This window comes from Silurus meridionalis, chromosome 13 (assembly GCF_014805685.1).
Source record: "Silurus meridionalis isolate SWU-2019-XX chromosome 13, ASM1480568v1, whole genome shotgun sequence".
Classification (NCBI taxonomy): Eukaryota; Metazoa; Chordata; class Actinopteri; order Siluriformes; family Siluridae; genus Silurus; species Silurus meridionalis.
The window spans coordinates 7,737,083-7,755,077 of NC_060896.1; the positions used below are offsets into that span (position 1 = coordinate 7,737,083).

General features: G+C 38.2%; 1 protein-coding gene across 2 annotated transcripts in view; it reads right to left on the reverse strand.

Moving 5' to 3' along the window:
* Window positions 1–895: 895 nt before the first annotated feature.
* The window catches only part of LOC124396193 (hepatocyte growth factor), a 29,534-nt gene continuing 12,434 nt past the window's right edge, over window positions 896–17,995 (reverse strand). The window contains exons 10-18 of one of the 2 annotated variants that reach the window (XM_046865254.1): window positions 14,799–14,892; window positions 11,465–11,601; window positions 9,195–9,227; window positions 8,991–9,096; window positions 8,779–8,853; window positions 8,279–8,428; window positions 5,028–5,134; window positions 4,775–4,917; window positions 896–3,811 (exon numbers count right to left, since the gene is read on the reverse strand). In XM_046865254.1, the coding sequence (XP_046721210.1) occupies window positions 3,635–3,811; window positions 4,775–4,917; window positions 5,028–5,134; window positions 8,279–8,428; window positions 8,779–8,853; window positions 8,991–9,096; window positions 9,195–9,227; window positions 11,465–11,601; window positions 14,799–14,892 (1,022 nt within the window). In that variant the 3' untranslated portion in view covers window positions 896–3,634. Of the gene's footprint in view, window positions 3,812–4,774; window positions 4,918–5,027; window positions 5,135–8,278; window positions 8,429–8,778; window positions 8,854–8,990; window positions 9,100–9,194; window positions 9,228–11,464; window positions 11,602–14,798; window positions 14,893–17,995 lie in introns of both variants that reach the window. The other variant, XM_046865253.1, reaches the window with a different exon arrangement.

Consider the following 17,995-nt stretch of genomic DNA (forward strand, 5'->3'; position numbering starts at 1 on the left):
AAATCTGACTCACTGGTAGAGTGTTTGTAGTGTAAAATACAGCAGGGCAAATCAGGTTTTGCCCATTAGGAGAGCAAAGGCCTTGGGGGTCTGAAATAAAACACTGAAATTGCAAGGGCTACATTTAAAGCATTTGATCGGCACCTATTAAAGTATGGCAAGGACTTCAACACGATGCGCTGCAAAGAGAATCCAGATTACAATAATAATAATAATAATAATAATAATAATAATAATAATAATAATAATAATAATAATAATTGTGTTGGTTGTTTTTATTATTAATATAAAGCCCCAAAACTGAGATGTCAGCATGTTGAGATCTCTGCATGACACATATGAGAAATCTTTATAGGATCTTTTTTTTCAAGTGTAATTGCTTTTATATACCAAATGTAGGGAGATACCGCATATGGAGCATTGTTCTATTCGTTTAAAGCATCTGCCCTGTAAATTCACAGCAGATAAAAGAAATGGCAGTCATCATTATGTTGACATCAGTCCTATCCATTACAATTTTTTGTAGAAGTTACTCAAGCGACTTCAGTTTTACTGCCTGTCGACAAAAGTTACTATGAAATAGGATTGGCCACTTATACACTTGAACATTACATTTGGCCAGGTTCAATTCCCAATCTGCTCCCTATAAGGATTCATGATATGCGCAAATGTACATCATAATTAGTGAGTCAAGCTATAGTTTGTTAAAAAATGACGTTAAGACAAAACACAATTATCCTATTCAAATAAATGAATAAATTAATTAATATATATGTTTATTCATAAGGGTGGGGCTAAAGCGCAAAAAATCTGTTCCACCACAAGAGGGAGCTATGGCGCAATTTGTCAGAGAGCAACACACAGTAATGGTTAGGCAAAAAATACTTTTATAACCTTTTCTTGTTTAATCATATTTATTATTATTATTATTTTAAATTCCAGACATGGTAAAGGCACATAAAAGAGTCCTAATGAACACACAAAGTAAGCGGATAAATACGGCTGTCAGGGTAATTCAGCATGACCCATAGAATACAGGTGAATAATACATTGAATATGCATATCTCCCTAGCAGGAGTGTATGTACACAGATGACATTTACAACTTTCTATTGTAAATAGCAGCACTGTACATTCATGAAGGTGACACTTTTACAACACAAAAATAAAACATAAAAGTCCGTTTTCTAATGCAAACTGCAGAGCTGTTTGACTTGTACAGGTCATCTCAGTGTAAATAATTCTACATTACATTACATACCAAATTTGCACGGGAAAAAAAAAATCCTCAATTGTTTGGTTCAGTATGGAACCAATCAGCAAGTTTTATGGTCTAAATATGGAGAGAAATAAATCATATAATCATAAAGTTATCACAGAGTATGATGTTTACATGGTTTTTCCGGACTGTTTCTCAGCACATGCTGAACATTCCTAGTATTGCTAAATGTAAAGATCTCTGCCTTTGGATTCATGCAAATTAAAGTCATCCCTCATAAAAACCAACATTAATGAGCATCAGGAGTGCTTGGAAAGCAAGCACTTAGGAACCATCTTTCAGCGTGGTATTTGCTTAAGCTGACATGGTTTTGGGGGGGTAATATTCCAAGCTGATTGTTGTTGGATGCAGTCCAGACTGAGAGGTCAGGAATGAGAAAACTTTTAGAGCAAGCCACAGCCACACACAACAACCGACTGTGATGGATAGGTTTTGTCATACAACTAATCCGCAATAGAAAAACAGAATAAAATGGAATATCTTTGCCTAAGTAGGTATGCTTCTTTACTACGCTGAAGCGGTTTATAGCTGGCTAACTATACGCTGCTTCAATCTAGTAGAAGCATGCCTAGCTAGGCAAAGATATTCAATTTTATTCATTGTTCCTGGACACACATACTGCACATACACACACACACATATGCACAGCTTTGTCATATTATCCTTGTGGGGACCTTCACATAATTATTAACGCAGCGAATTAATGTTATTCCAACGTTAGAATCCTTCCCTAACTCCAGAAACACTAAATTAAACATTTGTATTGTTGAATCTGCAGTTATTTTGAAAAACAAAAGAACAAAAAACAAAAATAATGGTTTGCCTTGTGGGAACCAGCCAGATGTCCCCACAAGGATAAACTGTCAGATATTCCTATCCTTGTGGTGAACTGCATAGTGTTTCCACAGGGTCGAAACTGTCATATATTTATATCCTTGTGACCAAGATATACATTAAAAACATGCACAAGCACTCTTTTGACACACACACACACACACACACACACACACACACACACACACACACACACACACACACTCACACACACACACAACTCTCTGTCCTGCAGAGCTGCATCCTGCCAACAGCATGGCTGACAAACATTACTGATTTATGTCAAAATCTTTTCTCTCACACACACACACACACACACACACACACACACACACACACACACACACACACATGCACAAACTCACTTGAAGAGGTCAACTGATAATAAGTACAAAATAGAACTAAATTTAACATCCAATCTCTCTCATTTTGATCCCAGCTTACTTTCAACATTTATATTGGCAATAATGTCTAGTGATCAAGATTATGCCAAAAAAAAAAAACACACGCGCACAAAAAAAACCCCATAATATTTTACAACCTCCATAAAAGGTCTATGAGACCTACCCAAGCATCGGGAGTGATGACTACAGTATTTACAACACATAACCCTTCTATGGCTTCTGATAATAATTCAAACACAGCATATGTTGCGGATACATTAACATGTTCAAACATCTACAGAGTTCATCGAGCATGACGTACACACCTGCATAAAACTAACCAAACCTTCAGTACATGACATGAAGAAGTGCTAATGGAGCAAACAGTGTTTTTGTTGGATGTGTGTGAATTCAAGTATTATCAGGAGCATAAAAGTAAAAAAAAATCAAAATTAAAAAAGCCTTCAACACAACTGTACACATATTTTACAGGTATACTATACACAACTTTCTGTATCGTATAATACTGCAGGATATGTTCAGAGCCTAGATATACAATCAAAGGTTTGTCCATGTATTGGATAAAAGAAAGAAAAATAAAAAAAATGGGATTGTCTGGGCCAAGGTTTTAGTTGCTACACTCCCTTGATTCCTTATCTTTCCTTATAATCTGAATACATTTTCTAAGAGACAGTTTGTCTGCTCGTCTTTTTACAATTCTAGCATACACAGCATTCACAAATGAGTCACAGATTTTGAAAAGCCCCCCCCAAAAAATATGGTCTTGCGCTTTCAAATTTATAACAATTTCCACAATCCATATAAAGAGTTACAAAGCTTGTCCTTGATGCGGGGTTTCAGGCAGCTGGTCTTCGTACCTTTTCTTTTTTACAACGACACACATGGAACTGAATGAAATCCAGCCATATCAGCCTGACTGTTTCATGAAATCAGAACATAGCGAGGGTCTATTTTCAGATCTTGTCCCAGTTTTCACATTTTTTGGACATAGTTTTCATCAACTTTCAATGTATGTGCAAAGTTGTGAAGTCACTAATGTGGGTCACCTTGATTTTGTCTTCAATGTTTTGGATCCTCAGGAATACTCCAGGTTCCAGGTCCTCTCAGGAAGCTCAGCTTTAATTATTATAGTCTGAATATAGTCGGAACACCTTGTGTATCCATCCTGTATACTGGGCCACATTGACGAAGATCCCTGGCCGGTTGTGTCTGGCGCATCCTCTGCCATGGATACTCACTCCAACTATGACCTTACTGTCCTTTTCCTGACACACCAGTGGGCCTCCATAGTCTTTCTGTTGAAGAGACAAAGATTTTTTTTACAGCCTATGATGTTTGTCCCTTTAAGGCTGTCAAATGACAGCTAACAAATAACTTCATATTGTCTCTATGTATCAAGTAATATGTGTGACAATATTAAGGTTAGATCACAAAGGCAAGAATTCAGATTTTGCTTTTAATTTCTGATTTTTTTTTGGCCAATATGCAAAAAATACTAAACCTTCGTAAAATATATATATGGAAATATACAAATAGAGCATATACAAATACATGGATGTTTTTAATGGTGCATAATCATATTTTTGTTTGCATACTCCACATTTGAATGTTTTTTTAAATGTGCCTTTAAAGCACATGTATGCTTAACATATTAACATACATGTGCTTAACAGCTATAGTGTAAGTCAATTGGGATAAGGGTAACTGCCAAATGCTATACATGTAAATGTATAGTAACATACAGTTACAGGTGGGTACCGAGTGCGAGATGTAATCATCTTGTAATTACGTTATTTAAATCAAATGTTTTTTTTTTAATTTAAATTATTTAGTCAATATGGCATTTTTTATTATGAATGGGTCGAGATATATAAAAAATTGAAGAAGATCAAGTTAAATGAAGAATGTAACAAAAAATAAAAAAACCTATGAGGTTGGTTACTCGCCTCCATATCGTGCATTAAAATCATGCAACACACTCTTCCAATAACTGTGCATTATCCCTTTCATACATCCTGCCCATTTTTGGCATAATGTGACATTTTAGTCATGAAGCCATGCAAAAGATGCACTATTTATTCATGAACCCATTAAATATTGATGTCCGAAAGAACGGACTTCCTGTGCATTCAGACAATGCAAATGTAAATTCCATTGCTTCATATTACAAAGACAAAATACTGTATTCATATATACTTTTATTCTAATACTGCATATGCAAAGTTAATGTATGATATCCTTTAGTGTTTGGATCTCACCTCACACACTCCTTCATCTCTCTTCCCGCCAGCGCACACTTTAGCATCAGTGATCTGTAGTGTTCCTCTGTGTAACTGCTGGCAGCGTTCGTTGCTAACAATGGGCAGCTGAACACTCTTTAGTGTGCCTTCATGTCCTGTGCCTAGAAGATTATAGTCCTCATTATAACACTGCAATTTAACTTATCGCATCGTGTCAACGTAGCTCTGTGATAACTCGGCACTGATTTGTGCAGTGTAAGATAATGCCTACCTTTTGTTTCCCCCCAGCCGTACGTAGAACACATGGTTCCCTCTGCAATGCTACAGCCAGCTACAGGCAGCTGAATACTCCGCACATGCTCGGTGATGAAAGCAGACCTGAGATACAGTGAGAAAGAGAGAAACAGCAAGGATATTTGAACAACTGCAATTCACATTTCAAGTGTGTGATCAATGATGAAAATAAATACCACAATATTTTCATATATGTGTTAAAGGGAGAAACAATAATTACACCACCTAATATTACCTGTTTTTGCATATCACACTGTGACTACAGGGAGTGCAGAATTATTAGGCAAATGAGTATTTTGACCACATCATCCTCGTTATGCATGTTGTCTTACTCCAAGCTGTATAGGCTGGAAAGCCTACTACCAATTAAGCATATTAGGTGATGTGCATCTCTGTAATGAGAAGGGGTGTGGTCTAATGACATCAACACCCTATATCAGGTGTGCATAATTATTAGGCAACTTCCTTTCCTTTGGCAAAATGGGTCAAAAGAAGGACTTGACAGGCTCAGAAAAGTCAAAAATAGTGAGATATATTGCAGAGGGATGCAGCAGTCTTAAAATAGCCAAGCTTCTGAAGCGTGATCATCGAACAATCAAGCGTTTCATTCAAAATAGTCGACAGGGTCGCAAGAAGCGTGGAAAACCAAGGCGCAAAATAACTGCCCGTGAACTGAGAAAAGTCAAGCGTGCAGCTGCCAAGATGCCACTTGCCACCAGTTTGGCCATATTTCAGAGCTGCAACATCACTGAGTGCCCAAAAGCACAAGGTGTGCAATACTCAGAGACATGGCCAAGGTAAGAAAGGCAGAAAGTCGACCACCACTGAACAAGACACACAAGCTGAAACGTCAAGACTGGGCCAAGAAATATCTCAAGACTGATTTTTCTAAGGTTTTATGGACTGATGAAATGAGAGTGAGTCTTGATGGGCCAGATGGATGGGCCCGTGGCTGGATTGGTAAAGGGCAGAGAGCTCCAGTCCGACTCAGACGCCAGCAAGGTGGAGGTGGAGTACTGGTTTGGGCTGGTATCATCAAAGATGAGCTTGTGGGGCCTTTTCGGGTTGAGGATGGAGTCAAGCTGAACTCCCAGTCCTACTGCCAGTTTCTGGAAGACACCTTCTTCAAGCAGTGGTACAGGAAGAAGTCTGCATCCTTCAAGAAAAACATGATTTTCATGCAGGACAATGCTCCATCACACACGCCCAAGTACTCCACAGCGTGGCTGGCAAGAAAGGGTATAAAAGAAGAAAATCTAATGATATGGCCTCCTTGTTCACCTGATCTGAACCCCATTGAGAACCTGTGGTCCATCATCAAATGTGCGATTTACAAGGAGGGAAAACAGTACACCTCTCTGAACAGTGTCTGGGAGGCTGTGGTTGCTGCACGCAATGTTGATGGTGAACAGATCAAAACACTGACAGAATCCATGGATGGCAGGCTTTTGAGTGTCCTTGCAAAGAAAGGTGGCTATATTGGTCACTGATTTGTTTTTGTTTGGTTTTGAATGTCAGAAATGTATATTTGTGAATGTTGAGATGTTATATTGGTTTCACTGGTAAAAATAAATAATTGAAATGGGTATGAATTTGTTTTTTGTTAAGTTGCCTAATAATTATGCACAGTAATAGTCACCTGCACACACAGATATCCCCCTAAAATAGCTAAAACTAAAAACTACTTCCAAAAATATTCAGCTTTGATATTAATGAGTTTTTTGTGTTCATTGAGAACATGGTTGTTGTTCAAATTAAATCCTCAAATAAAATTAATCCTCAAAAATACAACTTGCCTAATAATTCTGCACTCCCTGTATATATATAAGTATAATAGTGGCTGAAGTCTACACACAGTGTACAAAGACTGTATATATAGATAAAAAACACCACTTTTAATAGATAGCAGACCAGGAACACCCCACAAGAGCTGCAGTTTTGGAGATGCTCTGACCTAGTCGTCTAGACATCACAATTCGGCCCTTGTCAAACTCACTCAAATACTTACGCTTTCCCAATTTTCTGCCTCTTACACAAAAACCTTGAGGACAAAATGTTCACTTGCTGCCCAAAATATTCCACCCGCTAACAGGTGCCATGATGAAGAGATAATCAGTGTTATTCCCTTCACCACTCATAATGTTTCATCTCGTCAGTGTTTATATACATAGAGAGGGATATTGTAGTGCAGCGAGTTGCTCTTACAAGAGAACACTTTGGTATGAATAGTGGATGCTGGTAGAACTACTCAAGCTCAGATATGGACCAGTGAACTAATCCTAAGCCCGACACAGAGCAGCGTAGTGTCCCCAAACAGCAATGAGCTGATGTATAGTGTGATTTCTTTTGGTACAAATGACCTCTTGCACCGCTCTTTTTTACAGCTTAGCTGCATGAATCTTCTACTAAAGGATCAGTAGAGGCTGTTGGATGAAATTTATTATTTATTGCCCATTAATTATTTTTAATTACATGTATTTATATGGCATATGCCTACTCTTAATTATAAACATATACATTGTTGACGATAATTATTATTAATACTTTCTTTCGGCTTCTCCCGTTAGGGGTCACCACAGCGGATCATCCGTATTCATGATCCGCATGTTTGATTTGGCACATGTTTTTACGCTGGATTCCCTTCCTAACGCAACCCTCCCCATTTATCCGGGCTTGGGACAGGCATTAAGAGTGGCTGGGGTTGGTTCACCTGACCGGGGATCAAACCAGGGCCGCAGCGGTGAGAGCGCCGCATCCTAACCACTACTGTAGACCACCAGGGAACCTGCTATTATTTTTATTATTTATAATTCTCATAATCTGCCAATCACAGCAGCTAAAAGTATATAATAAAATGTGCAAAAAATGTTATGTTTCTCTTGCCACAGTTCTTGAGTCTAGACAAGCTGGTTTGAGTATTTCAGAAACTGTTGATCTCCTGGTATTTTCACACATAACAATCTCTATAGTCACACAAAATAGTGAGAAAACAAACAAACAAAAAAAAACTTCTGTTTTGTGGGTGGAAATGTCTTGTTGATGAGAAAGGTCAAAGGAGAATGGCCAGGCTGCTTCCTGCTGACAAGCAATAGTAACTCAAATAAGTACTTTTTATAACCATTGGAGAAAATGCTTTTGCAGAAAAGCATCTCAGAACGACCAGTAGGTTGAACCTTGAGGCTTATACTGTATATTAGTCTAAGAAATGAAATGATTTGAGGGTCTTACTGTGCCAGTTGTAGCAGGGCGAGTCCTGAGCCTTCTGGGCCACATACGACGTGAGCAATCCTCCTTTCCTGCCTGCTCCAATTGTTCTCTCCAGACTCGTTCAGATGCGCAGAACCAATCCACACTCTGTACTCAGACAGATCAGGAACACTGAAAGAGAGAGACCCAGAGCTGGTTAATGCCTGGACCCTATCATATGACCCTGACATTTTTATTTTATTATAAATGCAAACACAAAGTAAGCCAAGATACAAATAAAGAAATTCCATTCCTGATTCTCTGGCTTACACTGTTCCACATGACTCTCTTGTGAGAACATACATACATGGCGGTGGTCTAATGTCTTTGGTTCTAAAAGCATCACTAGCTATGATTTGGTATGTTAGACATGGTAAGACAAATCGTGTGAGATCTAGAGAAAGACCCTTCTGACCTCGTAAATGTGGAGGTCAAATGGAGGGCGCGACATTGCTTGTGTAACGTGACTGAAGATAAATTACCATGAGGAGAAGCACTCTCTGTCCGTCAGCACCCACTCCTCACGCACCAGCGAGCCTCCACATGAGTGAGCAGCCCTGAGCACACAGACCATGAAACACCCATAACATGGTGAATATGACTTCCACACTATATAAACAGCAGATTATCCAGACAGATATATAGATATATACGTTCAGGTATTTTAAACGGAAGGAAGCACTGGGTTACTCACCCTTTCTGAATGCTGACCATCCAACTGCCCTCTTTAATGGGTACAGGGCCACCACCCACTATCCTCACTTGCTTATGAACAAAACAGGAGAGGCGCGAGGTTTCAGCTGCTAAAGCAAGCACGAATTATAGTTTAGTCTTCTTTTTTTTTAACAGCATTTACAACTAGAACTTAATCAGCAAACATAATCTGCTGTATAATTACCTTTATATGGTAGATTGTTCTGTAATTGCTCACCTAAAACAAAAAAAACACAAGGGACAAGCATATTACTCCAGTTTTCATTCAGTAATTAGCCAGCCAGAAGACGATCAATGTCAGATAAACTAATGAGCATATCTGCACATTGTTTACAGTGTAATCCGAGTGGAAATGTGTGTGAGGTCTTGAGCCAGCATGTGGGACTGCTTTGACTGCATGATGATTGAGCAAGAATTATTTGCACCTCTGTGAAGCACCTCATCTCAGGTTTTTGCTCAGAGCCACATTGGTATGAGACGTAGCAAAAGATAAAAAGACTGACCTATTAATGAAAGACAGACCAAACCAAATAGACTTTGGATATCTTATTTAATCAAATGTGTTTATAGACCTAAGTGTAAAGTGTAAAGAAAATAATCAGCACATTGTCCGTGTCATAATGTGGCCTTAATGTTAACACACTGGGTTGTATATTTATTAAGCTTGACATGTCATACTCGTTTTAACACATTTAAACAAGCATTTATTGGTTTTTTTTGTGAACAATTGTATGTAGCGCTAGTGTTATAAGAGCGATAAACAGCTGTTCACTCACCGACCACTGTTATTTCTCACTCTTGAAAGTAGACATACCAGTCCAACTTGTAATGTTACCAAGAAACCACCGACCACAAACCTCTCTATCCTGATGATGTTCTCAACTTAAACCACAGGTTTTAGCTGTTACAAAGTGCTTACAATGGAAACCAAAGCTTGACAATTTCATTTTCAATACCAACAATTACTAATACTTAGAAATCCTTTACTGTGTTTATGTAGCAGGTAAGACCGTACAAGTCCTGTGATAATACATTGAAAAATAATGAGTTACTACAACACGCATACTAATATAAACGTGTCTTCAAGCAGACCCTAGCATCAGAGCCAATCTTATAGAAACTAAAACTTTATTTCGGCTTCTCCCGTTAGGGGTCGCCACAGCGGATCCTCCGCACGTTTGATTTGGCACATGTTTTTACGCTGGATGCCCTTCCTAACGCAACCCTCCCCAATTTATCCGGGCTTGGGACCGGCACTGAGAGTGGCTGGGGATGGTTCAATCTTATAGAAACTATTTTGAAAAATTTTGAAAAAATACAGAGGGCTTAAATGAACCACGAATTAACTGTTAAACAAGCTTTAAAGGTTAGTGGTTTGTTTAGAGAGAAATTGCTAGCTAATACTATTGCATATTTTCATACTCTCTTCTTCTTTCGGCTGCTACCATTAGGGGTCGCCACAGCGGATCATCCGTCTCCATGCCCCCCTGTCCTCTATATCTGCCCTCTTTCAAACCATCTACCTGCATGTCTTCCCTCATCACAGCCATAAACCTCCTGCTTGGTCTTCCTCTTTTCCTCCTTCCTAGCGGCTCCATCCTCAGCATTCTTCTACCAATATACCCCATGTCCCACCTCTGCACATGTCCAAACCATCTTAATCTCGCCTCCCTCACCTTGTCTTCAAAACGTCCTACATGCGCTGTCCCTCTAATAAACTCATTTTTAATCCTGTCCATCGCCCTCACTCCCAAGAAAACCTCAACATCTTCAGCTCTGCTACCTCCAGCTCCACCTCCTGTCTTTTACTCAGTGCCACTGTCTCTAAACCGTACAACATCGCAAGTCTCACCACAGTCCTATAAACTTTCCCTTTCACTCTTGCAGATACTCTTCTATCACAAATCACTCATGTCACTCTTCTCCACCCACTCCACCCTGCCTGCACTCTTTTCTTTCCATACTAATATGAGATAAAATTTCGACAAGCTTCACCCTGTACACTCACATGCTTTTAAATTGTTTTCTTGCTAATGAACAATTTTGCAAACTATACTGATTTTTTTTTCCTGCTATAATGTCATATGGTTTGAAATATTATCATAAAATGTAATAGAACTCTGATGTGAACACATACACAATATGGACAAAAGTATTGTGCCACCTGACTTTTCCAATCATATGTGGTTTTCCCCAAAACTGTTACCGCAGTTGGAGGCACACAATTGTATATGATGACTTTGGAGGAGGTAGCATTACATTTTCCCTTCACTTTATTTAGAAGCTCCAAACCTGTTCCTGCTTGACAATGTGCCTGTTTATAAAGCCGGTTCCATGAAGATTTGTTTTGCATGGATTGGAGTGGAAGATCTTGAGTGGTGTGCTATAGAGCTCTGACCTTAACACTACTGAACACCAGTAGTGTGTGTGTGTGTGTGTGTGTGTGAGACTTACAGCGTTTGACTGTGCAGTAATCCCAGGGTACGAGGGAGCTGTTGGTGTAGCACCATGGCCCGTGCTTGTCTTTGTCTGGATTTCTGCAGAAATTGCCTTCCAGTTCATCGCTCTTGGTCACCATGTTTCGTGCTTTGCTAACAAACGAAGGATTTGAAATTATTTGCATATTAAGATAATGGGCATAATGGCTATAAAATTCAACCGCATCCATACTAAAGTCATTCTGTAACCACAGAAATATGGAATCAATGAAGTTTGGGGGAGTTGAAAATACAATCAAACAATATGTTTGTGCTTATGTTCTTATGAAACGAAACAGCTCACTTAAGATGTCCAACTCGTTCATCATTAACCTAATCGGAACGTATGCGTAAGTGTTAAGGCGCTTAGGAGCTCTTTCTTCTTCTTCACCCTGTGCTATACAGCTGTGCTGTTTGTTTCTCTCTGGAGACACAGCGAGGCATTTGGCTTCAACATTAATCGTGACACGACCCCCTTTTCTCAGCTCTCCCACATCAACAGCCAGGGTTCCTCACACTTTCGGGGAATACCGATGTCAAAACACTACAAATTTTCCAGCAGGAATTCCATAGGAGTAGAAGAATCCAAACGGACATGGAATTAAGCAGCTGGATGATTTCCATCCAGGTTGCTGGTTCCCTTAAAGATGGAAAAAATTTTTTCCTAAACGGAACATAACAGTTTCTTTAATACAAATAAACTATTTTGTCCAAACTCACATTTAGCTGTATGTCATACATGCTATTATAGATGAATTATGAAGGTAATTATTTGAAACTAAGACGTTAAAAATGACAGGTGTATGTAATGAAAACTGTGAAATAGAAATAATAATTGTACTTGCAAGCAGGAGCAGGAGCAGAGTCCTTATCCATAAATAATGTTTATGTTGCTAAGATCTGAGAAGGAACTAATACATATAAAGATTTAAATTAAAGACGATTTTAAAAAAACAAAATGATCTTTCGATACTACAATGAGACGTCTACTGCTAAGTAGTGAGTCTTAACCCCAGGTTCTCACACCTACACACCTGAATGACCTTTAACCTAGCCGTGATGTCTGAATTAAGAACCAGACTCGCTTTTGATGTTCGCATGGCAAGACGTCTGAGTAAGGACGGAGCATAGGGAGGTCAGAGGTCAACTCTAAAGCTTGCTGTTCCAGCTGCAAGAGCCTGCTGTTAATTCTTGGAGAATTAAGTCACCCTGACTGCTGCACACCGCCATCAATTAGAACGCTCTCAGAAACAGCTTTCTCCACTAAACCGTGTTTTTCTTGTTAAAAAAAAGTGCAAGAAGCTTATTTTCTCAAGTAAGACAAACACACCCTGGCAATCTAGGGACCCCTGTGCTTTGTTTCATTGCCTTAGTGGGGTTGTGCAAAGAAAGGGGGAATGAACTTTGACCTGGAACTTGCTCAGGAAAACAAGGAAGTTATTTAATAGAACACATTTTGGGGTCAGTGTGGAAAAAAGAAACATCACAGAAGTGTTTCAATCAGAGCACTACACACACTCACACACACACACACACACACACATACTAACTAGCATATTTGCATATGTCAAGTTCTGATATATGAATGCAGGGCTCCTATAAAAAAAATATAACAAATCACTTAAGTCTATTTCAAATTTGGTAATGCCCACTGAAGGGCATATATATATATATATATATATATATATATATATATATATATATATATATATATATATATATAATAATAATATGTTGAATATTGTATAATATTGAAACCTAGTACATATTTTCCTGATCCCCTGATGCTTATTACTTTGATTTACTTATTCTTGTAGAATCTTCCAATTTAGTTATTTTACCAGGGGCAATTAACCTATTTTGTATGACTTTTAATTATTCCTTGCATATTTCCAGTCACCGCGACTGTCACATCTTTATAATAGATGCTTACGAAACCAAGATCAGTACGGGAACTGTATGACCTTCAAAAATGTTTTATATATATATATATATATATATATATATATATATATATATATATATATATATATGCATTCTCTCTGTTAATAAACTTTGGATGTATTTCATACACATCTTGGTGTCTCGGCCTTGCAATTGAGGAACTAAACAAAAACGAGTGGGATGAGACTTTAAGTCTTTGTTAGCTCAGAGATGAACATAAGAACATTGTAGGTTAAAAAATAAATGAATAATTACATATACACTATATGGACAAAAATATTGGAACATTTCCAGCCATGTGGTTCTTCCCCAAACTGTTACCACAAACTTGGAGGCAGTTTGGAGAGTTGTATAGGATTCCTATTAAATGCAGTAGCATTCAATTTTCCCTTTACTTGCACTAGGAGACCAGACCTGTTCCAGCATAACAATGTTCCTGAGCTCAGAGGGATTTCCATGAACATACCATTTACATGGGTTTGGAAGAAAAACCTCGGCCTCCTCACCGCACATTAGTAACGAAATTTACTAACACCCAAGGTTTTTGCTAACAGATAATATAACAGCAAATGAGACTAAATAAGGACAGGGGTTGCTCAAGAAGCACATATGAATCTTATGATAAATATATATTTAAGCTACAGTGTGAATTTTAAGGTAGAATTTGTTCAGTTGTTATGTTAGATACATTGACCATGATCCACTGCTTGAAAAGAGTGGACATTTTCTTCCCCTCTCAGTACATTACAATCATTAGGAGGCAGATTTGACCTTAGAATTATTGAAATCCTGCCTGCATTCAAACAAATGAATGCATGCCCACACAGAAAAAAAGGTTTTGCATTGATGTTTCCAGCTTTTTCTGTCACTTTTATATTTTTTTATTTAATTGATATTTGCGGTCACACCGAGCTGAAAAATCAAAGCCCAGAAACATGTGGGTGTGAGCTATTTTTCGCCATCCTATTCATTTTGCTACCAAGATTTACCCTTGAACCACAAAGATGAATAGATCATTCAAGCGGCACAAGGAATCAAGGGACTGTCCTTGAGTTCCCGCAACGTACGAAGTGTTAATAAGCGGACTCGAATCCGTGTCCATGGAAACTAAATAACTGAAAAGATGTGCTGCATGAACAGAAACGTATTTTGTAGTGCCTTTTTGTTAGATTGGACGTGCTTTATATATTAAAAAAAAAAGGCCAATGAAAATTGTGGTAAAGGGTTAGTATTTATTGTGTGTGTGTGTGTGTGTGTGTGTATGTGTTTGTTTATTTATTTGTTAGAAAGCTCATTGTTACTGCCCGAGTGGGCTCAGTGTGAGTGAGGGGGTGTTCCTATTGAATATTGTGGTTTCAGGATCTCACCTCTCGGTATGGTCGCTCCATGGTGCACAGGGGATGCCTGAGCGAGTCTTCATCTGCCTCCCTTTGTACATCTCGCCACTCCCTGTATAACACTCTGGAAAGCAATGTGTAAAAAAGAGGATCAGGCTTATGCAGATCTGCTACTTTTGAAAAGAAATGAATAGTCGCATTTGGTTGTGCATTAGTGCCTATGGAAAATCTACACATTATCTCATAGACATAGAAGAGGACACTTTTAATATCAAAAGCAAATTGTTTTTAGCAGAACTGTGAAATGGTTCCACATTGATCTGATGCTGATCAAACTGCCGATCTGATGCTGATCAAACTGCCGATCTGATGCTGATCAAATAGGCACAGTAGCAGCAAAAAGCGTTTTTTTTCTTCTAGTTAAAATTATTGTAAAGTCTTATATTTGAAACACACACATACACACACGCACATATATATGTGTAACAATACACATATTTGTACTGGAATTTTTCGGTACAGGGCTTTCGGTTTGCAATCATTTTTACATGCGGAACATCTGAGATAAAATCTGCTCCAGGAGGAACGTATTATGTGGCGGACCGCAAGTTTCTATTATTAAACTTAAAAACATACACAACAATTCCTAAAGTATAAAAAAGAAACTAGAGTTTGTGCAGTGTCGCTGTGGCCACTCTTGTTTGATTTGTTTTGCGCATGCATGAAAATGGCTTAAGAATCCATAGTGTTAGCGTTTGCCGCTAACCAGGAAGTGGCTAGCGGCTAATGCTGGCGCCATGGATTCTATGGATAAACACACACGCACACACACACACACACACACACACACACACATCTGTATTAACCAAATGGGATCTAACAAATGTAAAAAAAAACTTTTTATTCTGTTTATTTCATTTTATTTAATCAATTTATTTTGTGCCAATGTAAGTAACATAATAAAAACATGTATTGCATTTTATTTGATTTGAAAAACTGAGATATTTACCAAACCGTGAATTTTAGGTGCTGTTAAACTACTTTTAAACAGGAAAATCAAACACCAAGTTTTCCAGGGGGTCCATTACTAAGAGAGTTAAACAAACCTATGCCGTCCTAAAAAACATTATGATTATCTGTTTGTTTTTTTGGTGCATTTTTGAGCAATAATCTGTGCCTCATACAAGCGTAACCAATGTTAGAATTTATAGCTTCGTAACAAAATGAGTAAATGTTGGTGCATCTGGGTTTTATAAACTTTGCATTATGTATGAGAATGTTTCTGCAGCAATAATAATATACATGCAAAAACAATACAGCCAATATGTCTATTCCTGAGGTAAACAATGAGCTAACAGTACTTTAAGAAACGCACCACAGCACCATTTACCCCATATGCCCTGTTCCCAGATCCCAGTGGCCCTAATCAGAACTGCAGCTAAATTGATTTTAGCATCAGCACCTAACCGTGTCCTCCCATGCACCCTCCCTGGCATTGTTAGACACACAGAGCTGTCAATGGTGATTTATGTCTGAGCCTTACTGTCATATTCCCACACTACTGTTCACTCCCATTGTGCATGCCTCAAACAGAGCCTATTTTAGTGGCTGTGGAGATCAGACCACTGGGAGCAGTCAGCACAAATGCCAAATCTTGGTAATGGAAGAATGAGAGCGCCTTAGAAAATGTGGCATTACAAACAGTTTGTGTTTCATGGGGTTAAATGAGCCTGAACAAGCAAGAGGTATCAAAAGCAAAAAAAAGGGCCCTGAAGCTGTTTAACATATTTGGAAAAAACAACAATGTTAAAGGATAATAAGTAAAAGATCTTCCTTTTTTTGTAATCACATACTGAAAACATACTGTATATGGGACGTTCACAGCACAGTGGTATATACACTGGAATGCAACAAAAAATGGTTAATTGCAAATTTACTGCTGCATATTTCATGTTTGCAACACACACACACACACTCACACACACACATACAAATACGCAAGCAACTGTTAGTTTTGAATGAGAACAACGCTGTCCAATAAGATTTCATTGAATATACTAAAATCGATAAAACTGTGGCTCATTTGCATCTCAGACCATAAAATTAATATTAAAAAGGTCAATATTGTCAAGGTTATGTCAGGGGACTGCATTTCCCAGAAGCCACTACTCTTTTTGTTTCATGCCACATGACTGTTTGCACCTGTATGGCATTTTCATATAATGAGCACCTGTAGGTAAGACACAACTTGTGATACATTAGATTTGTGTGTGTTGCAACGTCCCATTCCATATTTGCTGTAACCTTCACTCTTCTGGGAAGATGACTCATTAGATTTTGGAGTTTGTGCATTGAGGAGGTTTGGGGTACAGTCAGTTTTTTCAATTCACCCCAGAGGTGTTCAATAGGGTTTTGGGTCTCTTAGATCAAGTGAAGGGAAAATGTACCACTCCCATATCCAAAAACATCCATATAAAAATGTATTAGAAATGACATTTTTGTACGCTAAAAGAGTTTCATGGCTCAAAGGTTTATGCCCCTCTGCACTAGACAATATGGCAAAACCAACAAATACCAGACTTTTACTGAAAAGAAAAACAAATATGTCTTTCAGTGCCCCATTTCAGCGCATGTAAACCATATGTTCATAAAGTTGGCTTTATGCACAGTTGGATTGTCATGCTGGAACAGATTCGAGGCTCCAAGTTCAAGTGAAGACTAAATTAATTCAATCACATCCAAGGATATCCTATAGAAATCTGTAACAGGTTACAGATGAGCTACATATGACTGGAAAAGTCAGGTGTCTCAGTATTTTTGTTTATACAGTGTATCTGCACTTACATCTGCCTGTACGCTTATTACATGACAGAGACACAAATACAAAACCCAAAGTAACTAGCAACTAACACTGCAACTATGAAAGACAAAAACACAACAATATGTACCATAAGGTGCGGGATATGACTTAATTAGAAGTGCTCATAAACTAAAAACTTGACATAGGTGCAAGCAGTCATGTGACATGCATGCAAGAAGTGCAGTGGCTTCTAAAAAACATAATCAAAAACCTAGCACATACAGTATGGTCACGACTCTAGTGTGGTATTTTTTTGCTACTCCTTATAACCCCCACATTGCAGTTAAACACATCTCAACTTACACCATTGTAGTTCACATGTGCACATCCATTATTAACCTTAAACAATTTGTACCCCATATTACCT